The sequence below is a fragment of the Hirundo rustica genome, chromosome 24 (genome assembly GCF_015227805.2).
Source record: "Hirundo rustica isolate bHirRus1 chromosome 24, bHirRus1.pri.v3, whole genome shotgun sequence".
NCBI classification, from domain to species: Eukaryota; Metazoa; Chordata; class Aves; order Passeriformes; family Hirundinidae; genus Hirundo; species Hirundo rustica.
Window position 1 is genome coordinate 5,559,307 of NC_053473.1, and position 26,025 is coordinate 5,585,331.

The following is a 26,025-nucleotide window of genomic DNA, read 5'->3' on the forward strand; positions in this document are numbered from 1 at the left end:
AATATGAAATCCTTGCTCCCGCTACAACAAGAACCACGCGAATTCCAGCTGCAAAACTCACTTTATCCACATAAAGATGCTTCCTCCCCCTTTTCCCCTTGCTCTGCTTCCCGTGGGCCCGTGCCAGGGGAGCAGCTGCTGGATGCTGTACCTGCTGCCTGCTGGGCTCCAGCTGTCCCCATCACCGACGCTGGGCACCGAGTAGGTGCGGGGTCTTTGGGGCTGGGAGCTCAGCCAGTCCTGGCAGGAGGCGCAGCCGTGGCGTGTGGGCTCCGAGAGAGGGGCCAGGTCACCGTGGAGCTGCTCCTCACAGCTGGTACACACGTGGCAGTTCCCTTTGTGGCTGTTGGTGAGAGAGATGAGGGAAATCCATGCAGAGAGCAGCCAGCAAACCCTAAACCTTCCTGAGAAGCAGCCGGTGCCCTTCGGACAGCAGGGAGTTCATCACAGCATTTGGAAGTCAAAAACTGCTCAAAGATCTGCACAGGCGAGCTCAGCACCAGTGAGACCCCTGGTTATAGTCAGAAGCCTGGCACATAAATTTTTTGGGCAGGTAAACAAGCAAACCTACCAAAAATAGGAATTCCAGAGCTTGAGCTGCTTCTTCTCCTCTGTAACCCACGGGTGCATCACTGCCTCCCTTCCCTTCATCTCGTGCTTTTGAAAATTCACGTTGTAAGAGCTGAAGAGACGGGAAGGAGAAAACTTGTAGAATAAAAGGAAATGCGGCAACGTGGAAAAATCGTGCTAGCCATGCAAATATGCTGAAGGGATAGGGAATGAAAGGAAAAATCCTCTTATTCCCAGGGAAAGTTACAATTTGCGAGGGGCACTGTCGCTTACTGCTTTTCACTCTCCTTCCGCCTCATGATGATCCCAGCCAGAATTCCAAGGACTACTGGGGGAACTAACAAAGAGGAGAAAGGGAAATCAACCATTGGCTCCAGGCTTTTAACAGCAAACAGCTTCGGGGTAGGAAAATATATTTCAATTTCAAGCTACTTACCAATGCAGCTCGGAATGAGGATGCTCGCTGGGGAGGAAAATAGTGAAATGGATGTTAGAAACACAAAGCCCAAAATGTGGTGCAATTACAGCAATTAACAGGACTTCTAAGAAATTGAGCTCTTACCCAGCCAGTAAGGGTTCTCTTCTGAGGGGTTGGTTTGGTTTGTCTCTGCTGTGGTTTTAACTGGGGAGAGACAAAGGGAAAACACTCAAAATGTTATTTTTTATGGTGCTCCACTTGTACATAATATATAAAATAGTTCAGAGAGGAGTAAAGATCACATGGACAGGTGACTTGTGCATCTCAGGCTGTGGCAGGGGCCTCTTGTGCCACTCCAGGGATTTATGGGCAGAGGGGATTCTGCTGTTCCACCTGGCTTTATTGCCTGGGTGCTGAGACACGAGACATAAATCCCTCCTAAGTTCCCTCCACCAGCTTTGCGGTCACTGATAATTTCACAGAATTGTTCATTACATTTCTGCCTGTTCCTCTTGGAGGGAAAATGTGACCCCATGTCTGGTTCTGCTCCTGGTGTTCCTCAGCAGAGCCTGGCACCTGAAGCAGAACAAACCCTCCAGGATGCCCAGTGCAGGCGGGATGCAATGAGGAGCAAACTGCAGGGGAAGGGGAGGATTGAGAGGAGGCGTGTAAAAATGCACCCCACACCCCAGCAGGAGCTTCCACACAGGAAAAGGTTTAAGACTCACTCCTTGCTGTGCTAATAAGGTAAAAAGGACCCAGAAGTTTCTTTGCTGTCCTGGCAATAATTGTCTCAACGCCGAGACAAAAACACTGTCGGTCTCTTTAGCTGTTCCTCAGAGATGCAGCTGCTCTCTGTTGGGCTGTTTGCCAAAAAAAAAACCCCAAATCCTTCAATACTTGAGCACAAGGCTCCTCAGCATTCTCGGGGTGTTGTAGCAGGTGTGTGGGGCCCATCCCTACACTGGGAGCAGCTTTGTTTTTGCATTATTTTCTCCTTTTATTAAAACCTTTTTGCTTTTTCAAGACACACACGACCATGCTGTCTCGCTGGTTATTTGAGCCATTTTCTGTGAGGTGCTGGACACCCTCAGAGGTATTGCACCCTCACAGAGCTGATCACACCTGGCCCCTCGAGAAATTCGAAAGAAGAGGACGAGTGCTCACCCCGGCAGGAGGGAGGGGCCCCGCTCCAGGTGCCGTTGTCGCCGCTGTCCGTGGTGCAGAGCAGGGTGTCCTCTCCCACCAGCTCCAGCCCCGGCTCGCACGTGTAGGCTGCGACGGAGCCGAACACAAACGCCCCCGAGCTGTTCCCACTGTGCTGCCCGTGGGGAATGGCTGGAGGAGGGGGGCAGGAAATCACTGTGGGAGAGAGAGAGGAGAACTCAGGAGGTGACCCCTGGGACGCTCTCCTCAGCAGCCCTCACGAGGGGACAGTCACTGCCAGAAGGAAGCAGTGATGCTCCTGGGGAGTCCCTGCTTTGTGACAGCAGCTCTGCCCTTGCAGAGTTACTGACCTGAGTTCACTTAGGGAATAAACCAAAAATTCAGCATTTCTGAGTTGGAATATTTGGTTTTTCCAGTCAAGCACTGGATGGTTTCACTCACCCTGACAAGCTGGAAGAGGACTCCAGACAGCTTTGTTTCCCTGTAGGATGCACCTGATGGAAGGTGATTCTCCCTTTAATCTGTACCTGCGGGGACAAACGGCACATCCCAAAATCAGCTTCTTGTCACCAACCAAGAATGCGCTGGGGACTCTCTGTGGGCATTGCCCCTTGTCCCAGTTTGCACCCCAGTGACTCTGGCCAGGCAACTGGGATGCAGTGGGGAGCGGCTTCACACTCACCCACGGTCACAGACCACTTTGGCTGTTGCACCCAGATGGTGATCTTTTATGGTGACTTGGCCATGTTCTGGGTTGGCTGGAGCACCACAAGATTTCTCTAAGAAAGAGCAAGATTAAAATCAGGACACATTGAGGCTGGGAAAAAACCCACAGGCTTCATTTCACGGTGGTATGGCAATGTCAAATCAGGCAGATAATGGCATTTCGTGTTAAGCGTCATTAGAAAAGAGAAATTTTAAAACACAGGTGTGGCACTTGGAACACAGCATTGGAGAAAAAGAAATGACGTGGAGACACTCACTCTGACACAGTTTAGGAACTTCTGTCCACGTTAAGTCGTCCAAACAGGTGCTGGTGGGGGGCTGGTCTGTGGTGTTTTCAAAACCTTGGCGACAGATGTACCTCACTGTGGTGTTAACGGCATAAAAATTCTGCTGTTGATCTTGTGGTGAGATGGCAGCAAACGGCGTGGATGGCGGTCTGGGACAGCTGCCTGCCCCCCACAGAGGGAACCGAAATGTCCGGTTACACAGCACAAATAACAACATTTTGCTTTCAACTGGAAACAAATCCAAGTGATAACGCAGGAGCCTCACTAAGAGCATGGATACCCCAAATAGTGCCCTCCTCCCTGGCCACTTCCACCAGGGAGATGTCTGAGGTGGGAAAGTGCAGCCAGCTTTCACTGGAGAAGTTTCCAAATCCCCAAAGCCAAACCTGCTCTGGTCGCTCAGTGCTCTGCCCCTGCAGTCCTTCCCCTTTTCCGAGCGCTTCCCAAGCTGCTCCTCTCTTTTTATTAACACACAAGCGTCAAGGGCCTCGGTGGAGTGTAAGGAAAAGGGGCAGCAAGAGAAGCGGCCAAACCACTTCATCCTGTGTGATGAGGAAACCCCTGAGGCAGCGATTGCCAAAGCCGTGAGCGCTTCCACCAGCAGCCTGCGCCCTCCTGGTGCCGGGGAAAGGGAAACACTCACGGCCACAGAAGTCGGGCGGGCTGGACCAGCGGGAGTTGGGCAGGCACTGGATGGTGTCGGAGAGAAAGGGGCGCCTGGTGTACCCCGGGACGCAGCCGAAGGTCACTGTGGAGCCCACGCTGAAGCTCTGCTGGTGTTTGATGTCCCCCCGGGGCTCGGCGTGGCTGATGTTTGGCAGCGGCCCGCAGTCCCCTGCGGGAAAATGGACCGGGATTTAGAGGGGCTCCTGCGGATTTTGTACCCCGTGCAGGGCACACGCAGAGACTGTGGGAAAGGGTGGCACAGGGAGCAGGGCACACGGAGCACACAGGGATAGGGATGTGGGAGAGCACAGGGACAGGGATATGGGAGAGCACAGGGATATGGGAGAGCACAGGGATAGGGATATGGGAGAGCACAGGGATATGGGAGAGCACAGAGAGACAGGGATATGGGAGAGCACAGGGACAGGGATATGGGAGAGCACAGGGATATGGGAGAGCACAGGGACAGGGATATGGGAGAGCACAGGGATATGGGGGAGCACAGAGAGACAGAGACATGGGAGAGCACAGGGATATGGGAGAGCACAGAGACAGGGATATGGGAGAGCACAGGGATATGGGGGAGCACAGAGAGACAGAGACATGGGAGAGCACAGGGATATGGGAGAGCACAGAGACAGGGATATGGGAGAGCACAGGGACAGGGATATGGGAGAGCACAGGGATATGGGAGAACACAGAGAGACAGGGATATGGAGCACACACACAGGGATATGGGGCACACAAACCCACAAAAGGAACACACAGCACACGACGAGCACAAACACAGACGGAGCACATGGAGCACACACACAGAGGGAGCACAAACACACAGGGAACACACGGATCACCGTCACATGGATAAGACATGGATAACACACATAACATGCATCACACACACTGCCATGGATAACACACGGGGCACACAGACACTCACACAGAGCTTACACACTCATGGATGACACACGGAGCACACCCTCCCACGGATAACTCACATCCTCATGGATAACACACAGAGCACACCCTCCCATGGATAACTCACATCCCCATGGATAACCCACTCCCACGGATAACTCACATTCCCGTGGATAATAGACATTCCTGTGGATAACACACTCCCATGGATAATTCACGCTCCCATGGATAACACACGGAGCACACACTCCCATGGATAACCCACACTCCCACGGATAACTCACATTCCCATGGATAACACACGGAGCACACACTCGCACACCCGAGCGCACTCCCGCACCCACGGGACGCCCACCCCGGGGTGCCGGGCTCCCCGCACACCGCACCCCTCCCCAGGGCTCACCCCACGCCGCGGGCAGCACCACCAGCACCACCAGCACCACCAGCATCACCAGCAGGAGCGAGCAGCGGCGGCCGGAGCCCATCGCGGGTCCCCCGGCAGTGCCCCGAGTCACTCCCGCGGGGCCGGTCCGAGCTGCGCGGAGCCGCCGCCCGCCCCTCCCGGCCAGCTGAGCTCAGCTGAGCTCCGGGAAGGCTCTGACGAAAGCCCCGAGTGCGGTGGGGAGCGGGGCTGGGTGTGGAACGCGCGGTGCCCGCTCCGCCTGGCACGTCTGGCGCCCCGAGGAGCGGCTCCCCGGATCCCGCTGCCTCAGGATCTCCTTCTCAGCGTCTCTCCGCACCTTCCCGGAAAACCCCACCTCCCTCCAAAGCTGCCCAGTGCCAAAGGAAGCGAAAAGACCCGAACCGAAAAGGGCAGGAAGGGGAATGCGTCCTCCCAGTCCGAGGAAAGGGCAGCCAGCAGCAGCCGGCCTGCACTTTCCTGCTTCCCTCTGTTCTCCAGGAAACAGCCATGTTTCCACTGAGAAGCTCAATTTTACCTCTCTTGCTTTATTTTCTTTTCAATTCCCACTTTATTTTCCTTTCCGATACAATTTAAGCTCCATGTAACAAAGGCATCTGCAATGAGAGGCAGAGGTGTTTTTCCCTAAGGGAGGAATCCAGCACCTTGGATAACGTATTCCTGTAAACAGTTCCCTGTAAACACTGGCAAATTCCACGGAGACACCTTGGCTGCGTTCTTACATCTCACTGGCCTCACTGGATGGGGACTGTGGCTGCATAAACCAAAAGGAATCCGCTAACGGGAAAATAAAAACCACCTTTAAATTCTGGGGAATTCTCCTGCATTATCTCAGGGCGCGGGGCAGGAAGGCGCTGAAAATTCTTTGGCAAAAGACTCGGAGCGGCGCCGAGCCCCGCACGGAGCGGCTGCGGCTTGAGCTGGGTGAAACGCGCTCGCTCCCAGGCTCAACCCTTGAGCCAGGCTGGTTTCTGCTCGAGGAGGGAACGGGACACTTCTGTGCCCCCCGCCCGGGCACCGGGCTCAGCCCTGCCCCTCCGCACCCACGTTTGCCGCCCGGTTTTGCCCCGGGAAGCGAAGGAGCGGCAGCTGAGCCCCGCGATAGCGGCTCGGTGCCTGCCCCAGGGCCGCTGGCTTTATCTGGCGCTGCCATCCCTCCCTGCGGAGCGGGATCAGCCCGAGCAGCTGCTGCTGGCACAGGGACACGCACAGCGACCGGCGCGGCCCCAGCGGCTGCGGGGCTGGGGCTGCCAGAGGCGTCCGGCCAAACCCGCCAGCAAAAACAGCGCTGGAACCGCCGGAGCCGCTCCAGGATCCCACGGGAGCCGCTCCAGGATCCCACGGGAGCCGCTCCAGGATCCCACGGGAGCCGCTCCAGGATCCCACGGGAGCCGCTCCAGGATCCCACGGGAGCTCCGCCTCAGCTCCCAAACCCTTGCGGGGCCGAGCCCTGGGTCTGCCCGGGCTGAGCCGCAGCTCGGGGGATGCGGGGCTCGGTCCTGGGAGGGCCGGGTGGGATTAAGGGAGGTGTAACTGCAGCTGCCTTTTCCCGAGCGCTTCCCAAAAACGCGTTCCCACACATTCCTGCCTGGATTTGCTTTCCTCCTTCACTACGTTTTTTTTTAATAAATATAACCGAGCTTGACTTGCCATGGATGGCATTTAGGAAAGAAATAAAAATAAGTAAAAAGAGAGATAGAAAAGGGTGATAAAGAGCTGACTGAACATCGAATCTGAGCATTGCCAGGACATACCTTAAAGCTGATTCCCTTGTGAAAAAGAGAATAAAATACGATGAGAAAACAGCGGGCAGTTGAATTCACAGACTGTCTTTTACAAACAATTACCATTTATTACTAAATAGAACTTTAAAAACCCAGAAAGTCTTTGGGAGTTTTAGGTCTTTACAGGACAAAATTGGAGCGGGCAGCCAAAAGAACGCGCGTGACTTTTCCAGTCCCTCTGTGCAGGGTGACAACCCTGGGGAGGGGATTTAGGGGTTGATTTCTGCGTCTGTGTGTGGTTGATGTGCTCACAGCGGGGCTGAGCTGCCTCCCTCCCTCTGGAAAGCAGAAGTGGCTCCTTTAGGTTACGAGATCAGAGATGCCCAGCCCGCAGGCGGCTTCATCTTCCTGTGGCAGAAATAAAAACAGCAAGGAACCTTGGGCTGATACACGGAGGAGCTTTTGCTAAAGGAAGGGCTTAAACCTCCAGAGATATAAAGATCAAACCATGTGATATCCGAAGTACTGTGGTTTCCTAAAATAAATGAGTTAAAACTCTGCAGGACAGGGAATTCCATGCTTTGCTTTTCAGCCCCGCTGCTGATTCCTGCAGCCAGGAATTCCTGGGAAGTCCAGGGAGCTCCCCAGGGAGGCTGGGGCTGTGTTTAGCGTTTGTTGTGGCGTTGCCAGCGAGCAGAAAACCTGCTGTGGAAATACAGCGTCAGGCTGGGCGTGACACCGCCGGGCTCCGCAGGAACTTCTGCAGGAGCGCTGCGGGGACGAAACCTCTGAAACGCCGGCGGGATCAGCAGGGATCACAGCTGGAGCCGGGGCGCTGGAAGGCAATCCCTGAAAGGAAAACTCGGATGGGAGGAGCAAATATGGAAATCTGCCAACGCTTGGAGGAATAACTTTCCATCGATTTCTTGGAATGCTAAAACATCATCATTAAAAAATGACATCTTGTAGGTGGGGCAGACCCGATTTACGTCATCCTTTGTCTTAAAGCAAGGAGTAGGAGTCCTAATAAGTGCCACCATTGCGTGGGGCACTTTTGGAACAGGTCAGGAGCCGTAAAAGATTTTCTGGTTTTGACCCAAAAGACAAAAACTCGGGGATGGACAAACTCAGCTTGGCCCTGACACCGGAGGAGCACTTTTCACCATCCCCCAGCGGGTGTTGTGTCTTCCCCACCTACGCTGACACAATTCCAGCTCCCAGCACTTCCCACAAAGCCAACACTCACCCTTTTTCAGGGATAAAATTATCCTTTGCAGCGGGTGGGGAATTTGGAGGGCCAGAATTTCCACCATGTCCAGCTTCTCCTGGCTGTGCACGACCTCGCTGTGTGGAGCAAGGTTGGCATCAGCACCTCGGAGCCCTGGCACTCTCAGGGCTACGTGGTTCAAAGTTCCCTCTTGCTTTTCAAGATGCCCAAAAGAACAGGTTAAAAAAAAATAAATAAATCTATAATAACGTGAGGGCAAGGAAATAATCGGTAAGTTAAAACGTATTTCAGACAAAGCAAAGCTTTTCATGAGAATAGGAGGTCGGTGCGGTCAAAGCTGAGCTGTGAACCAGCACAAAATAAATTAAAAATAAATAAATAAAAATATATCAATTATACAGAGAAAACTTACAGATGAAAACCCCACTCACTTCCACAAAATGATGCAAATTTGGACCGTTTCAACTTCTGAAAGCAGCCAGGTGGGGGAAGGATCCCCAGGGACTTCGGAGGACACATGGATCCTTTGCTGGTCCCAGAATAAGATTTTGGGGATTTGTACAAAGGCAGAACAGATCTGAACTTTGAAGCAGCCCAGTTCCTGCTCACTGAAGAGAAATACAGGGGGAAAAAAATGAAAAGTCCCGGTTTTAGGGATGGGAGTGACCAGGAAGTCCCAGTGGTGTCGTCATCCCTCCAGGACTGACCTGGTTTCCTGAAGAAAGAGGAAGATTGGGAGGAGATGGTGTTTTGCAGCGCCTTTTTATAGAGGCTGAGCTTCATCTCCCACCTGAGGCCCTTCTTGGAGAGCTGCATCCCACTTCCCTGAGGACCTGAGGAAATGAAATTCCCGGGGTGAAATCCATGGGGCGGCCTTTCGTAGAAAGGCAATAAGGGAGGGAAACAAAAGGGACCGGATTCAATGCTGAAATGTTTCGACTCCCTTTCGGGAGGAGCTCTCCTCTCCGTGTCCTTTGCTCCAAGGCTGACAGCCGAGCTTCTCTCTGGGGGACAAAGGGTGAGCACTGCTGGGAGCACTCTGCCCTCCTGGCAGACACTGCTCAGTCCTGGCTCCAGCACTGCTTTTTCCCCTTTAAAATTCCCTTACGGCCTGCATTTGACCCCTCCTGCACTTCGTACCCCCAATATTTTAAGCTGGTACCTCCTAAACACCGAACTCAAGAAATATTAAATATTAAATGCTAAATATCAAATAATAAATATTAAATGTTAAATAATAAATAAATAAAAATAACAATTAATAAACCCAATTATTAATAATCAATTAATAATAAACAATTGATGAGATACATATAAATAATCAATAATGAATCATGAAGGGGTGATAAAAAATAAAAATAAGAACAAAAACAAAAATAGAAATAAAAATAAAAACAAAAATAAAAATATAAAATTAAAAATTAAAAAATAAATAGTAAATAGTAAATAGTAAATAATAAATAATGAATAATGAATAATAAATAATAAATAATAAATAATAAATAATAAATAATAAATAATAAATAATAAATAATAATGTCAGGTACTGAACTCAGATGAAACCACCTTTGCACTCGGGCGTGGCTCCGCTCCAGACCCCGCTGGTTTTGTCCCTGCTCCTACACTGGATGCTCCCGTTCCCAACCAGCTGGAAGTTGGGGTCACAGCTGTAGGTCACCGTGGCGTTAAAAGCAAAAGTTTCAACGCCTTCCCCATCGTGCTTCCCGTGGCTGATTGGAGGAGGTGGAGAGCAGGTAATTACTGCAGGAGAGAAGGGAAATGCGTTTGCTAAAGGCTTCGGTTTTAATTTAAAAATACAAATATTTGAGTCTACGGAAGTTTCCTGAAGATGAACTTTGGACAGTGAAGGTGGGTGAAGCTCTGCTGCCTGTCCCAGTTGTGTCTCGTTTGTTCCCGAAGTGTTTCTCTTCTCACGCCTTTCTCCCTCTCACAGCGGAGGAACAGCAGCTTGCCGTGCTCAGGGCTCCTGGAAATCTCACCCCACCACCCTCGGTCATGGCAAAAATGCTGATTTTGTGGGAACAAAGCTGCTGAAATAGCATCAGCAGCAGAACGGGCATTTCTCAGCTGTGCTGTTGGGGACAGATCAACCACAGAGTAATCAACAAAAACAATCCAAAGCGAGGTTTGGACTGGGCATCTGCTGGAGTGAAGTGAAAAGCTTTAATCTCACAATTGAAGGTGAATCTCACATTCACAAGTTGGAAGTTTGCTCCATTCAGCATCGTTTCCTTTCAGCTGGCACCAGATGAAATTATTCCCGACTAATCTGTACCTAAAATACACGAGAGGAAATCAGTGTAACTACCCAAAACCTGAGAGTATTCCCCACCCACTCCGGAATGAGAACGCTCAGGAGCGTAGGAAGGGCAGTTTTAAACAAGCAGTGGTGCTGACACTGCTGGTTAACAGCAGAACTCCTGCCAGGATCTCTGCTCGTCTATTTTAGGTGGTTCTCTGCTCTGACTCTGCATTTTCCATGGCAGGGAAGGGAGGATTTGGAGCTGGGGCTGGCAGAGCTCTCTGGGAATGCCAGGCAGGGCTGAGCTGAGGGGTGGATCAGGGGCTCCATCCCTGCCTGCTGCTGGCCCCCAGCAGCGCTGGGATTGATTCTGTCACCATCCAGGGCCTGTCCCAGGCTGCTGTCACCTCAGGGATGGGGCGACGAGGGAGGAGCTCCCTGCTGGGCACACACAGCACCTCCAAAGGCTGTGCTCACTGAGCCCCTCGGTGCTGGCGGGGTCCCCGGCGTCCCCCAGTGCCACCTCCTGCCCGGTGCCTGGTTTGGGGTGTCAGGTGCAGCAGTTTCGCTGAAGTTTTGCCAGAAAACCAGATGCCAGCACATTGCTGGGGCACCTCAGCTGATAAGAGGCTTTCCCCAGAGACCTTGTGGACTTCTCATCCCTGGCAGCATCCAAGGCCAGGCTGGATGGGGCCTGGAGCAGCCTGGGACAGTGGAAGGTGTCCCGGTGCAGGGCAGGGGGTGGCACTGGGTGAGGTTTGAGGTCTCTTCCAACCCAATCCAGTCCGGGACTCTGGGATTCAGACAGATCCTCCGTGTACAGCAGGGACCAGTGAGGGGCAGCAGGGGTCGATCCACATTTAATTCAAGTGGCTCCTGCCCTGGTTCTCTGGAAGCTCACGGATCTTGTTCTGACACCTTCCCCATCCTGAATTACCCTCCTGTGCACAAACCCTCAGCATCTGGACATGACAGATGATGTCTGATCTAACTTCCACGAGCAACATTATCCCTCCACCCTGATGTGGATTTCCAAAGCTGAGCTCAACCCCAGCAGGGTGGGACACGCTGTCGTTTCCTCCATCACATCCCAAGGGAGAGACAAAACCCCTCTGTTCAACTTGGAGCTGGGCAGCACGGGCCAGATGATGCCAGCTGCTCCCTGCCGGGAGGGAGGAACACCGGCTGGAGTGGCAAGAGCTTAAAATTCCAGGGATGTCCACTGCATTTGGGCCCTGATTGAAAGCAGGCAGCAGCCATGAGTCAGCTCCTGACTGTGGAAATTGTGCTTCACTGCGCTTTTCCAGCCGAGCTTGACTGGATTTTAAAAATTCCAGCGTAACCCCTTTTTATTCAACATATCTCAGCTATCTTAAGCTGAAATATTCGAAATAACTTGTATTGAAGTCTGGAGTTATCAACTGAGAGTACAACCGACTGCTCCTGTCGGGGATGGAGGCTTGGAGCTCCTCTGGGTGGCACTTGAAGGAAGGGGTGGCCCTGAATCCTGGCCCTGGTGCCCTCCCTCCAGCGGCGTGCCACTCTGGAGCCGTGTCCCAGCCCAGCCCCGCCGTGGGCAGTGCCCCGGCACTCACCCATCCTCACAGAACACATCCACTCGTGCTCCCAGCTGCAGATCCGTCAGCGGCCCCGTCCTGCCCCCGGGCAGCGCTGCCGGGGCGCTGCAGGACCTCCCTGGGGACACAAAAACGCGGAGTGAGGCACGAGGCACGGGCTTGGAGGGGCATTCCCAAAAGTCCCAGAGAGTTCCGCTCCATGGGCGTCACAGCCCGAGCCAGACTCGGCTGCAGGGGAAGGAGGGGATCCCCAAATGCTCCACACTCACTGAGGGGTTTCTGTAAAGGTTTTGGCTTCTTTTCTTCTCTGCCAAGGTCAGGATGAATAGTACTCAGGAAACACCAAGCTCGAGTTCAGACTTGGAATGCTCATTATACTTTATCTACATGCAGTATTTACAGGCTCACGCACCCTGAGCTCTTAGAGAATGAAGGTAAAATGGAGCTGGTTCTAGCTCTTTCCCAGATTATTTAAGTGATAATCCCCCAATAACGAGATGACACCTCTATTATTTATACTTTTGACCCAACAATGACCACCCAAGTCCTGCAATGGGAACCTTTTCCACCCAGTTACAGAAAACCACCCAAACCCACGAAGAAGAAGGAAGAAGAAGGTGAAGAAGAAGGACTTAGACAACGCCCAAAATCCTCCATCTCGACTCACATGTTACTATTCACCAAAACCCCAAATTCTAAGTTTTTAGGATTCCAACAGGTTTTCATCTCAGTGGATTAGGAATGAGGTACTCGACTGTGAAAAGAGCACTCCTGTCACATCAGCAGTGTTAATATTCCATGGGTGTCACCAGGAGAATGCTTTGCCTTCATGATGAAGTTCAGAGCTAGAACATCAAATTGGGATTTGTCTGTGTCCCAGTGAAAGCACTTTAGGACCATAAAAAGGTTGGGAAAGACCTCTAAGATCATTGAGTCCAACCAAACTTTCCCTAGCATGAAAATCAAACCAGACCTGTTTATGCCAGCAGAAAAAAAACCCAAAAAGAACATCACTGACACTTCTGCTCTTCAAGCTTAAATAGGAGTGACAAGGAAAATCCACCCAAATTCGTGTTAATGACAACGACCAGGCTGCATTTTGGGATGCAGGTTGGGAGCAGCAAGGGCTGCTTTTTGGGGTGTGGGGGCAGCAGAAATACTCACTCCTGCACAGCTCGGCGGGCTGTGACCACGTCAGGTTCTCGAGGCAAGTGCTGGAGGGGGAACTCTCCGAGGTGTTCTCGTAGCCGAGCCGGCACACGTAGCTCACGTTGATGCCAACGGGGAAGAAATTCCTCATCTCATCCTTCTTGGACAGGGCAGCAAACCTCAGCCTGGTCGGGGCAGCGCAGCTCCCTGGCAGCCAAGGAAAGCCGGTCTGACAGAGCTGCCCGCGGGGAGCGGGCCAAACACTCCCTGGGACCACGGGAATGCTTCTGGAGAGCTCCTGGCAGGTTAATTCCGGTTCCTTGCCAGCTGCCGACCTGCTGCGGGCACCAGAGCGGGGATGGAGGGGCATCAGGAGCTCGGGAAGGGATTAGCAGGACGTGCACAGGCTGGGGGACACAGGAGTCCCCAGCCCCTGAGTGACCCCTGTCCCTGAGTGACCCCTGTGCCAGCCCCTGAGTGACCACTGTCCCTGTCCCTGAGTGACCATTGTCCCAGCCCCTGAGTGACCCCTGTGCCAGCCCCTGAGTGACCACTGTCCCAGCCCCTGAGTGACCCCTGTGCCAGCCCCTGAGTGACCACTGTCCCTGTCCCTGAGTGACCCCTGTGCCAGCCCCTGAGTGACCACTGTGCCAGCCCCTGAGTGACCACTGTGCCAGCCCCTGAGTGACCACTGTCCCTGTCCCTGAGTGACCACTGTCCCTGTCCCTGAGTGACCCCTGTGCCAGTCCCTGAGTGACCACTGTCCCTGTCCCTGAGTGACCACTGTCCCTGTCCCTGAGTGACCCCTGTGCCAGTCCCTGAGTGACCACTGTCCCTGTCCTTGAGTGACCACTGTCCCTGTCCCTGAGTGACCACTGTCCCAGCCCCTGAGTGACCACTGTCCCTGTCCCTGAGTGACCACTGTCCCTGTCCCTGAGTGACCCCTGTGCCAGTCCCTGAGTGACCACTGTCCCTGTCCCTGACTGACCACTGTCCCTGTCCCTGAGTGACCACTGTGCCAGCCCCTGAGTGACCACTGTCCCTGTCCCTGAGTGACCACTGTCCCAGCACCTGTGGCCACCAGCAGCTCCGAGGGGAGCAGCGTAGGGCAGCAGGTTTATCCCCTGGGATGGGGACAGTGACAGTGACAGTGACAGTGACAGTGACAGGGACAGTGACAGTGGGTTTGTCCCAGGCTGGTTTGTCCCCTGTGACAGGGACAGTGACAGTGGGTTTGTCCCAGGCTGTTTTGTCCCCTGTGACAGGGACAGTGACAGTGGCTTTGTCCCAGGCTGGTTTGTCCCCTGGGTCGGTGCCAGCGCAGCGCAGGCACCCGGAGGGGCAGGGATGGTGACCGGGGCTGTGTTTCGGATAAAAAAAGGAGAGTATTTACGGCCGCAGGGCTCGGGCAGTCTGGACCAGATGTCTCCGGGCAGGCATTCCATGGTGTCGGGCAGCCCCGGGATCCTGCGGGCGCCCTCCGCGCAGGTGAAGGTCACCCTGGATCCCACCGGGAAGCTGCTGGAGCTGCTGGAGGGCCTGGAGTGGGTCATGGCAGGAGGGGGCCCGCAGTCACCTGTGGCAGGAGAACCCCTCCTCAGGTGGGGAGCCCCTTCCCGGCCCCTCCCCGCCCCAGGAGCGGGCTTGGAGTGGCTCAGGGTTCCCCTGGGGGAAAGGCACCAGCCAGGGCTGGATCTGCGACAGCATCGAGCCACGGGCGAGTCCCCAAGCTTGGGGGGTGGCATCGCCCAGCCCAGCCCCTGAGCAGCCGAGGGGGCTCCGGGCAGGTGTCTCCGGTCCTTCCCACGGCCCCGTACTCACCTCGAGCCGCGGGAGCGCTGAGGAGCCCCAGCAGGGCCAGGAGCAGCGCGGGGTGCCCAGAGACCCCCCCACAGCCCGGGCGGTGAGGGTGTCCCCCGCATGCTGCTGCTCCAGCCTTCATTGCAGCCAGCCCTGCGCTCCTCTGCCGAGCCCCGCTGCCTCCAAGGGCTGCGCGCAGGGCTGGGAGGGGATGCGCTGCGGGCTCCACCAAACCTCCGGAGCCGTGGAAACCTTCCCCGGACACCCACGGAGCTGGAATCCCCGGCAGGAGCACGGAGAGCAGCCAGGGTGGGGACAAGTGTCACGCAGAGGCTCGGGGAGAGCCCCCCGCCCCTCCTGCCCCGTCAGGCTCCTTGTTTGCGCTGAGGCTGGCAGGGAGCACCGGCCGACACAGTTTTTCCAAAACTACGTTCCCAGAGAAGAAACGAGCCCGTTCCAGCCCCGAGCTGTGCTCAGGGAAGGAAAACACCTCCTCAGTTATTTGCTGGCAGGTGATGCACCACAGCCCTGCTGTCGGCAGAGTCAGTGAGGCGAATTAAAGCATTTTCTTTTGCTGTTCTTTTTTTTTTTTATGGATTGCCTGACTCACTGGTAATGAGGAACGGGTGTGAGCAGCTGCATCTGCATCCTCATTAACCCTGTGACACGCGTGACATCAGCCAGCGCTGCTCAGACACCCTCTCACACGCACACACCCAGATTTTGGTCACACTCGTGGGTGTCGAGCCCCGCAGAGGGAGATGAAACCCTGCCTGCAGTCCCAGGTGAGCTCAAGGAGGGGACGGAGCTGTCACTGGGGAGGGTGCAGCCCTGCTCTCCCTGCTCTCATGGCTCAGCTCCTCACCGGGAGGCGGAAAAAGCACAGGATGCATCCCAAAGAACCTTTCTGTGCAAAGTCAGAGACGTCACCTCCTCCCTGGCTGTTGGTTAGGCTCTGGTGATAAATAGAGCCATTTGAATCCCTCCTGAGAGCACAAATCCGGCAGTGATGCTGGTGCAGGAGGTGAAGGCTCCTTCTTCTCCCACCCATGGGCTGATGCAGCTCCCCAGGGCCCACGCAGCTGCCAGGGCTCAGCTTTCCCCAGAACCACCGCTGGATCCCGCTGGAATCCTGCCCAGCGTGACAGATCCCAATTCCTCTGCCCCCAGAGCCCGCCAGGGGAGGGGAAGCAGCGGTGGGAAGCTGGGGACAGGCCAGGCACCAGTGACACCACCCCCAGCCCAGGGGAGGCTGCTCTGGCCACAGAAGGGATGGAGGTGTTTCGTGGGTTTTCTTATTTTCCAGAGTTCCAGCAGCTCAAACGCCTCTGCAGCAGTGGAAACACCTCCCCACACCCCTGCACCCACGGGACAGCACCTCGTGGAGCTGTTTGTTTACATGCACTAGAAATAAACCTGCTGATTATACACACTTCGTGTAGCTTCATACGCATCATACAAATAAATCTTTTTGTTAGAGATAGGACAGATTATTAAAACCCAGGCAGAGCTGTCATTTCCATTTGCAGGTTTATTATAATCCCATCACAAGACACAGCGCTTCCCCTTCACTGGACCTTGCAGGAAAAAAAAAAACAAACAAACCCAAACAATTTAAAAACCATCCCTTTCTTCCTGCACTGCCACGGACCCGTCCGTCCTGCTCGGGGAGGAACGCCGGCGCTTTTTGCTTTGCTAGGACAGAGGCTTCGAGGGTTTTTTGGTCACAAGGAAAGAAATTAGGCAGTGAAGGGGCTGTTCCCACTAATGAGTGCAGCGTGGGTGAGCTGGGACAGACTGGGGAGGGGCAGCAGCCGGGGCTGAGTGGCTCTCATGAGTGGCTCTCACCACGTTCACGCCCGTTTGTGCCACCAAAATTCACTTTCCCCTCGGTTCCTTCCTGACTGCGCACTGCCAGCGTGGCAAACAGATCTAAACGTGAAGCTTTAAAAGGCATGAAGTGATTCACAAACTGAGCCTGCTGAGCCCTAAAAATTCACTCACAAGTCACTTCGGCTCCTCGCATGACCAAATCTGTGGACCATTGTTAAATTTCGCCCTGGCTACTTCAGCATTAGCACAGATTACAAAGTCATTAAAAAAATCCTCAGTCAGCATCACAATCCAGCACACAGAGGATGGTTCTTACAATCCCAGTGGCACCAGTCAGCTGTAGGTGGTGGTTTTTAGCTCCTTTTCGAGTTTCTGGATCTCCAGGTAGAGTTTCTGGACTTCCAGCAGGGTTTTCAGGTCTGACAGAGGAATTCCACACTGGAAAGCTGCTTTGTTTCGAAGAGCCCTCTCACACACATCAGGCTTCTTCTTTAAAAGAGCCAAAACAAAGGCAGAGTGAGACTCCAGTGCGGGGTGACAAAGCAACCGCCCTGGTGAGGCTGGAGCAAAGCTATTCCAGGCTATAAATGGGGCAAGAAATGGGAAAAATGGGGCGGGAAATGGGAAAAATGGGGTGGGAAATGGGAAAAATGGGGTGGGAAATGGGAAAAATGAGGCAGGAAATGGGAAAAATGGGGTGGGAAAGAGGAAAAATGGGGAAGGAAATGGGAAAAATGGGGCAGCTGGTGGTACTTACACACATGGGAGGTGGTGTCCAGGTGCCATCAGCCGAGCAGGTGGTTTTGGAGGCTGTCCCTGAGAACCCATCACGTTTGCAGCGGAAGAGCACCGTCTCATTCACCTCGTACCACAGCTTGTTGAAGTGAACCACAACGTCCTCCTGCGTCGGGGACTTGGGGCAGCGAACTGAAGGGGAAAATGCAAATAATGGGAGGGAATGGAGGAGAAAACAGCCTGAAACACCCCCCCCGTGAGGCAGCAGAGCAGGGCAGGGCTGGCACTCACCTGGCTGGCAGGTGGGCACGGGCGGGTCCCAGGTGCCATCAGCCTGGCATTGGCTCTGGGCAGCGCCGCTCAGCCCAAAGCCTTCGTCACAGGAGAAGCGCAGGAGCAGCCCGTAGGGAAAGGTGAACCGCTGTGGGCTCACCCTGCCCCTCTGCACCACGGGCTTGGGGCACCGAACCGCTGCGGGACAGAGAGAGCTGGGAACGGGACCTGGGGACAGCAGAGCTGGGAACGGGACCTGGGGACAGCAGAGCTGGGAACGGGACCTGGGGACAGCAGAGCTGGGGACAGCAGAGCTGGGAACGGGACCTGGGGACAGCAGAGCTGGGAACGGGACCTGGGGACAGCAGAGCTGGGGACACCAGAGCTGGGGACAGGACCTGGGGACAGCAGAGCTGGGGACAGCAGAGCTGGGGACAGGACCTGGGGACAGCAGAGCTGGGGACAGCAGAGCTGGGGACAGGACCTGGGGACAGCAGAGCTGGGGACAGCAGAGCTGGGAACGGGACCTGGGGACAGCAGAGCTGGGGACAGCAGAGCTGGGGACAGCAAAGCTGGGAACGGGACCTGGGGACAGCAGAGCTGGGGACAGCAGAGCTGGGGACAGGGCAAAGTTGCTCCTCCCAACTCCCTGATGGCCCCCAGTTAGTGCTAACACTGCCCCCATAACACAGGGCCTGGCTCAGCCTGATCCCATACCCTGTTCCTGTACCCTGTTCCCATACCCTGATCCCATAACCCTGTTCCCATACCCTGTTCCCATACCCTGATCCCATACCCTGTTCCCCTACCCTGTTCCCATATACCCTGATCCCATAACCCTGATCCCATAACCCTGTTCCTGTACCCCGATCCCATAACCCTGTTCCCCTACCCTGTTCCCATAACCCTGATCCCACAACCCTGACCCCAAACCACTCACCCCTGCACTCCGGGGCAGGTCCGCTCCACTCCAGGCTCTCCCCATCCTCGGAGGTGCAGTAGAGGGACTCGTCCCCGATGAGGGACAGACCCTCTGCACATTTGTAGGTCACCTTGGTGCCGTAAGGGAACTCCCTGCCCCCTCTGCCAGAGTGCTGCCCAAAGGGGATTTGTGGAGGGGGCCCACAGACTGTGGAATAAAGGGAATTGGTGACGAGAGACGCGCAGTTATCGCCTTCAGGTGAGAATCAGAAACATTTCTGTGAAATCAGCACGAAGTTCACTCCGTGCTTGGGGTGAGGCAGACGCACAAGAAGCTGCTGCCTGGGTTCTGGCCTCTCACACCAGCTCAGGGCTCCAGGAATGTCGGGATATTTCCAGTGGTGGCCTCCCCACTCCTGGAAGGCACCGGGGGCCACGGTGGGACTCAGTCAAAGCCTGGGCCTGATGGTGTTGGAGGCATTTTCCTCCCAGTTATCCTAATTCCAGCTGCGGGGAGGGGACGCCTGGCTCAGCTCGTGTCCCCGGGTGGCAGGAGATCTCCTGTCCCCTGTGTCACACGTACCTTTGTCACAGAAGGGCAGCGCGGGCTCCCAGCTCAGATCAGCCCCACAGGTGATGGACTCGGAGCCCTGGAGGCCAAAGCCCTCCTCACACTCCAGCCTCACCCGCGCCCCCACCGTGTAGTCACTCCTGCCTTTATCCACCTCTTTTCCATGGGGGATGTCTGGCTCTGGGCAATGAGGTTCTAGAAATAATGGGAAATAAAGGATGTTGTGTATTCCCAGAAAGAACTCCAGCCGTGCTTTCTGCGGAGGAGAGTTACCAACAAACCTGACCCCTGGGCAGAAAAGTGACCATCCCCTGGAGCAGGTGTCAGGCTGTCACCCTGAAGGGTCAGCACAGGGAATTGTCCAGCCTCTAAATGCTGGCTGCCCTGGGAGGAGGAGCAGGCTTTTCCCTCCCGGCGAGGTTTTCCTGAGCTTTTCTGGGAATTGCTCTGGCGCTGGGTCAGGAGCTGGGGCAGCGTCAGTTATTTACGTTCATTTTTCTCCTGACAAGGGAAATGCCTTGGGAACATCCCCTGCTCCCTTGTGTCAGCAAAGCAGCCCCAAACACAAACCACATCCCCTTCCAGCTGGGCAAACGTCTCCCAGGGCTTCTCAGGGTTTCTCTGGAAGCTTCCAGCACACCACCCTCGCACCCCTGCAGACACCAGCTCAGCCCTGCCCTTCCTCCACGGAGCCCATCTGGGATCTTTTGCTGCCTGCACGTTCCACCTGAACCCAGGAGAAGTAGCTCTGGGACCACCTGGAGCCGGGGGAAACCCTCCACAGCTCCCATCACGCTCCTCCCTCGGCTCTGTCCCACCTGGGATGCACTCGGGCACTGCTGGATCCCAGGCACCCTCGCTGCCGCAGCGCAGGGTGATGCTGCTGGCGCGGCTTTCGAAAGCAAATCCTTTGGTGCACACCACTTCCAGCCTGTCTCCGTACTCATAATCCTCTTTCACTTGCCACGGGTAAACGGGTTTTCCATTTGGGATGTGTGGGTCCGGGCAAGGAATTCCTGGGAAAGGCCAAACATCAGCAAGGGTGAAACCGTGGCACGGGAGATTCGTTGTGAAGACAAGGATGGGACGTCTTGGAGGACACGGACACGTGGTGACATTAAATCTGCCCCAGAAGCATCCCTGGGCTTTCCTGGGGGGGTGGAATGTTTGTGCTGCACCCTCAAGAGCACGAGGGATGTTTTCCAGAGGTTCGAGGCGCGGGAAGGCAGAGCTGGCAAACAAAGCAAAGCAAACTCTGCAGCTGGGGAATAAATCAAAGGAATTCCAGAGCCGGCAAAGACCCAGCGGGGCTCTGGGGAATCCCCCTGTGCCTGGGCAGTCCCCACCCTGCTGCAGCTCCTCCACAGCTCCTGGCAACCAGCAGCAAGCCCCAGGCACTCACTTTCACACGGAGGTGGGTGCTCACTCCACACGAAATCCTGCAGGCAGCTGATGTTCCAGGTGGCTTTCCCCACGCTGAAGCGGTGGCCCTGCTGGCACTCGTAGGTGACCACGGTGTCCACGGGGAACAGGTTCCCGGCCAGCCTGGCTTTCACAGCGTTCCTCACGTCTGGGGGGTCATCGCAGCTGCCTGGGGGGCAGACACCAGCTTAGGGAGTGCGGTGCATCAGGGGGATGGAGAGAATCCGGGTAAAAACCACGGGCTTGCATCGCTCCTTCTGCGGCATTGGCTCACCCAGGTTCGGGAGGGTAGAGAGGGAATGCAAAGGAGACAAATCAAGATACACAAATATTTTTTTTTTTTTTTTTTTCCCCTGGACAGAGTTTTTTCACAAGAGTGACAGGGCGAGAGGGAAGGGCTTTAAGATGAAGGAGATTGGGTTTCAATCAGAGATTGGGAAGAAATTCTTCCCTGTGAGGGTGAAGCTCAGAGCAGCTGTGGCTGCCCCAACCCTGGAAGTGTCCAAGGAGAGGTTGGACAGGGCTTGGAGCACCTGGGACAGCGGAAGATGTCCCAGCCCATGGCAGGGGTGGGTGGGATGAGCTTTAAGGTCTCTCCCAACCCAAACCATCCCAGGACTCCATGATTTTGGACTGCACGGCAATTTTCACTGTTACAACAACCCATCATTTCCCATCCAGTGGATACTCCCTGAGCAGGGGGGGTCCCGGGGGGGCTGTCCCTGCACACTCACTGCGCTGGCACAGGGGCAGGGGGGGCTCCCAGAGGTCGCTGTCCCTGCAGGTGGAGGCCCCGGTGCCGCTGAGGCTGTAGCGAAAGTCACACTCGAACACCACGGTGTCCCCAAAGGTGTAGAGGGGCCGGTACCCGCCCAGCAGCTTCCCGTGCTCCACTCTGGGCTGCTCACAGGTCACCACTGTGCCGGGGGAAGCACGCAGGCAATCAGCACTCAGGCTCCAGAGGCGAGGAGAGGGGTTTGGAAAAAAATCCCCATCGCCTTTTGCCACCGAAAAGGGCCAGGACAGCCAGCGGTGGGTTTGTGCATCTTGCCCCGTGTTGCAGCCGGGGTTTTTAAGGCAAAGCATAAAGAGAGGGCAGGGGAGCAGGTCTGGGGGTTTCTTTGCAGCTGTTCCGTTTTACAGCAGGAGAGAGGGATCAGCTGCCCTGTGAGCACAGTAAAATCCCACCCCCACATCCCTGCTGACACGGTGACCCTAAAGAGGTGAGGGGAGACCCCAGTTCCCATCCCAGCTGCCGAACACAGGCTGCCATCCTCAAGGGGGGAAGGAGAGGAGGCTCCAATGCAGCAGAGCAGGAGCAGGCAGCAGTGCAGGGGCTGGGCTCACCTTTGCATTCCGGAGCTGGGCTGCTCCACACGCCGTTCAGGCTGTCCCTGGTTGTGCAGAAAATCGAGGCCTCTCCCACCAGGGAGAAAGGTCTCTGTCCCCTCCTGGGGCTGTGGCAGCGGTAGGTGACAGAATCCCCGTACTCGAAGTGCTCCTTGTCCATCCCACTGTGCTGCCCGTTCGCTATTTCCGGAGGGGGTGCGCAGGGAATCGCTGTGGGAGGAGGGGAAGATCATCATGAGAACGAGGAAAAAGAGAAAAAAAAATAAAATTAATTCGTCTTAAAGCAAAGATCTGGCCAGAAAAAGGTGGAAACAGGAGGTGGCAGAAGGGTGAGAAGTCAAAGGCGGGTCTTGAGGAGCTGCACCAGCCCCGAGCGGGTTTGGGAAATCCCAGGCTCAAATGCAGCTGCATCACTCCCAGAGAGTGAATGAACATTCCTGCAGGAAGGGAAACACAGGTTAAAAATGTCTTTCCAGGCTCCACCGTGCTCTGAGATGTCAAAATCCTCAGCAGAGCAGCACAACAGCTTCTTTATCCAGCCCCAGGCACATCCCAGATAATTAAAGAGTAGATAATTAGGGAACTCTGCTTACCCTGGCAGATGGGAATATCCTTGTTCCACCTAAGAACCTCATTTCTAACCACACATTCAATCTCAGAGTGTCCAATCAGTCTGTACCTGTGTGAGACCAGAGAGAATTAAAGCACAAACTCAGTCCTGACGTGTTCCCCACACCACACCAGGAAGGTTCGGGCTCCTTTGTCAGAATTCCAGCAAATTGGTCACGGGTGTCATTTTCTCAGGGACACACTGGCTTTTGACAAAAGCGTTTTTTAAATTTAAAAAATGACACGTTTCTAAGGAACAGCGCATACTTCACCAACTACTTACAGCTGCGAGCATTCACACCTCTCCTTCAAAAAGACGCTGAAACACCGGGAACAGTTTGGAAAGAGCCAGGAGGGTGAACATGAGTTTGGGAAGAGCTGCCTCAAAGCAGGAGCTTAAGACGCTCACGGTCAGTGTTAAACTCCCAAAGGAAAGTCCTGATCTGCAATTCCCTACCTGGGGGAGGCTCTGACAGCAGAAGGGGGGAAAGCTTTGGAAGCCTGGCTGGGGAGGAAGAAGCCCTGTGGCGCAGGTGCTCCTGGCTTACCCAGTGTCGCAGGTGAAGTTGACTGTGGAGCCGAAGGTGAAGGCTGCAGGCATGACCAGTCTGCCGTGGTCCGGCTCCCCGGGGTAGGTGCACGACTTGGCTGGGGACAACAGGGCTGCAGTCAGCTCCCAGCTCGGCTTCTTGGCAGGAAAGCCAAAGAGTCGCCCAGTTCTGAGCCAGGGGATGGATCAGAGGCCTCCAGATCTCCCCTGCAACCCGAGGTCATCCCGTGATGCACGATGCTGGCCGGACCTGCCCGGGGAGCTGTTGCCTCTGGGGTTTGCAGTGACCTGTGGCAGCATCTCTTCCCAGCTAAAGGATTCTCCCTCTGCAGCTCAAACGCTTTTCTAGACACCAGAGTTCAAAACGCCTGAGCAGAAGGACATCCTTGGGGTCAGCAGCGAGGCACAGCCAGCACCAGAGCTGATTTCAGCTCCTGCCGTCGCTGCCGGCACCCAGAGGAACGAAACCGGCGCCTTCCTTCAGTGCCGCCATCCCCAGGGCTCCCTTTGGACACTGCTCCAACGGGAGGAGCTGGCAGTGCCAGCAAGCAGAAACAAAAACCATGGAATCACAGGAGGGTTTGGGCTGGGGGGGACCCTGAAGATGACCCTGTGCCGCCCCAAGGGCAGGGACAGCCTCCACGAGAGCGGGGACACCCAGAACACACTCACGTATGCAGAAGTCGCCGGTTCCGCGCCACATCCCGTTCCCTCCACAGATGAGGACGTTGGAAGCATAAGCCTTTCTCCCAAAGCCCGGCCGGCACACGAACTCCATCCTGTATCCAGGGGGGAACACCTCCGAGCCCTCCAGCTGCTCCCTGGGCTCTGCCGACGGCAGCCGCGGCGGAGCAGCGCAGCGACCTGCAGACACGGACCCCGTCACAAACGGGCTGGAGGGAAAAGCACGGCGGGTTCAGGCTGGATCACCCGCCAGGAGCTCCAGGGGAGGAACCCTGAGCGCCCCAAAAACTCCTGAAAGCCAGAAGCGAGGAGGAGTGCAGCCCGTGGCTGGCAGGGATCTGGAGGAGCTTCACCCCTCCAGTCCCGCTCCTCACGCCTCGCCCAGCAGATTGAGCAGCTGGACACAAAAGTCCAGGTGAAGCATTTCTTCACCCCGTTTAGTATAAATCGTTGCAGTCTTTCAGCTAAAATAGTTTTGTATCTGGGCAAAAAAAAAAAAAAAAAAAAAAAAAAGGCAGAGGAAGGTGGATTCTGTTCACAAGGATTTACAGCGCCCTCGAAAGGCAAAGGCAACGAGGAAAACAGGATCCGGGTCTTGCCAAACCCAGGAGGAGGTTTTCCTTCAGAGGAGCTCAATTTACCCTGATGGACTCTGTCACTTACTGTGGACAGTCACGATGAGAGCAGCAGTGAGGAGCGACCCAAGGACAGCAGCGCAGTTCCTCGGCCTCCCCAGCTCCAAGGCTGACATGTTCATTCCTGCCCGGAGGTCCCACAGATGTTAGCACATTCCCTTCCTGGGCCAGCGTCCGTGAAGCAGCACAGGGGTGTTTAGGGGTGTTTATCCTCAGCTGTCTGCACAGGTCTGATTTCTGAGCAGTTCCTACAGCAGGGGAGCAGAGGGAGCAGGAGCTGAATTTCTTTTTTTTAAATTTGTGGGTAGAACACTTTATTTGTAGCAATAAATCTCTCGGAAGTTAATTCCTAGTCAGATGAAATCCTGCTGGAGTCAGCAGTTCAGTCCCCTAACAATGAATTCCCCTCAGGGACAGACAGAAGTATCTAAGCAAAAACTTCCTTCAGTTCTGTGCAAATATCATCTGAGTCAAGCTGTAAAGCTCACAAGTCAATCACACCAAACTGCTCTACAAACCGGAATTCAAGGGCAGTTTGCACCCACCTGGCACCCCGAGGGATCTGTAAGAGCCCTCTCTGTGTCACCCAGGGTCACTCATGAGCCTGAACCCTCCCAAAATTCCATAAGCTCCCAGCGCCTGCTCTCCTCCTGGAGTTGAGGGTCCCCCTCACTGCCCCCTGCCCTAAACCCAACACTTCCCGTGCCTGTTTCGCTCCTCTGCCCTTCCTTCAATCCTTGCCCCACCTCCTGCTTTAATCTGATTTCATCTCCTGACCTCGGTGCCTGCTGGAGCTGCACAGAAGCTCCAGCCCGGTTCCCAGGAGCAGCACTTGGAGCTGCCTGGCTGGGAATTGTCTTACCTGGAGGGGTGAAGGCAGGAGATGGAGAGCCCTGGAGTGTTCAGCACTTGCAGGATGAAATGGGGACTGCTCTCCTCCAGCCCCCCGGGCTCCAGCCCCAGGCAAAGGAGGAGTTTTATAAGGTCCACATGCTCAGATCTGGCCCCACCGAGAGAAACTTCAACTCTGCAGAAACCAGAACTGGCCTGTTACCCATAAATCATTAGGGAAAGAGTTTATTCCACCCCCAGAGCAAAAACACTACAAAAACCGAATGCAACCCAGATGTTGAAATTGTTTGGTTTTTGTGCGTGGGGGTGCCAAGACTTTGCAATAATCCTCGCTGAGCTGCTCCACCGGGACCTCGGACACGCTGCGGGGTGAGAGATGGAGAGCTGCTTCCCCCCACCCCGGGCTCATCCCCTCTCACCCCGGAAAGCCACGGCCAGCATTCCTAAAGGGATTTCTTCTTTCCCCCCCAGCCCCGTGACAGCAGCACCGGCACAGGACCCCGAGCATCGCGCCGAGAATTCCAGGATGGATTGGTTGGAAAGGACCTCGGGGCTCAGTTCCATGGAAGCCCTGAGATTCTGAACCCCAGTAAAAACGCCCTCAGAACTGAGAAGGGGAACAGCAGCAGGGTTTAAGAGTCCCCATTTTCAAGCCAAACTCCCAAACCAGAGGACGGCT

The 26,025-nt window shown here is 55.1% G+C and overlaps 1 protein-coding gene across 1 annotated transcript in view; it reads right to left on the reverse strand.

The window, feature by feature from the left end:
* CR1 (complement C3b/C4b receptor 1 (Knops blood group)) overlaps window positions 1–25,521 on the reverse strand; it is a 66,919-nt gene extending 41,398 nt beyond the window's left edge. Inside the window, 30 exon segments of the mRNA XM_058423520.1 lie at window positions 152–343; window positions 572–682; window positions 844–907; window positions 1,007–1,033; window positions 1,133–1,192; window positions 2,156–2,350; window positions 2,597–2,682; window positions 2,838–2,934; window positions 3,139–3,330; window positions 3,812–4,003; window positions 5,153–5,284; window positions 8,830–8,955; window positions 9,746–9,852; window positions 11,981–12,080; window positions 13,127–13,318; window positions 14,505–14,687; window positions 17,083–17,233; window positions 17,502–17,671; window positions 17,771–17,950; window positions 18,693–18,881; window positions 19,257–19,439; window positions 20,063–20,260; window positions 20,647–20,835; window positions 21,401–21,583; window positions 22,014–22,226; window positions 22,610–22,695; window positions 23,174–23,273; window positions 23,848–24,039; window positions 24,523–24,742; window positions 25,357–25,521. Of these exon segments, the coding sequence (XP_058279503.1) occupies window positions 152–343; window positions 572–682; window positions 844–907; window positions 1,007–1,033; window positions 1,133–1,192; window positions 2,156–2,350; window positions 2,597–2,682; window positions 2,838–2,934; window positions 3,139–3,330; window positions 3,812–4,003; window positions 5,153–5,284; window positions 8,830–8,955; window positions 9,746–9,852; window positions 11,981–12,080; window positions 13,127–13,318; window positions 14,505–14,687; window positions 17,083–17,233; window positions 17,502–17,671; window positions 17,771–17,950; window positions 18,693–18,881; window positions 19,257–19,439; window positions 20,063–20,260; window positions 20,647–20,835; window positions 21,401–21,583; window positions 22,014–22,226; window positions 22,610–22,695; window positions 23,174–23,273; window positions 23,848–24,039; window positions 24,523–24,616 (4,184 nt within the window). The 5' untranslated portion in view covers window positions 24,617–24,742; window positions 25,357–25,521.
* Window positions 25,522–26,025: the final 504 nt, after the last annotated feature.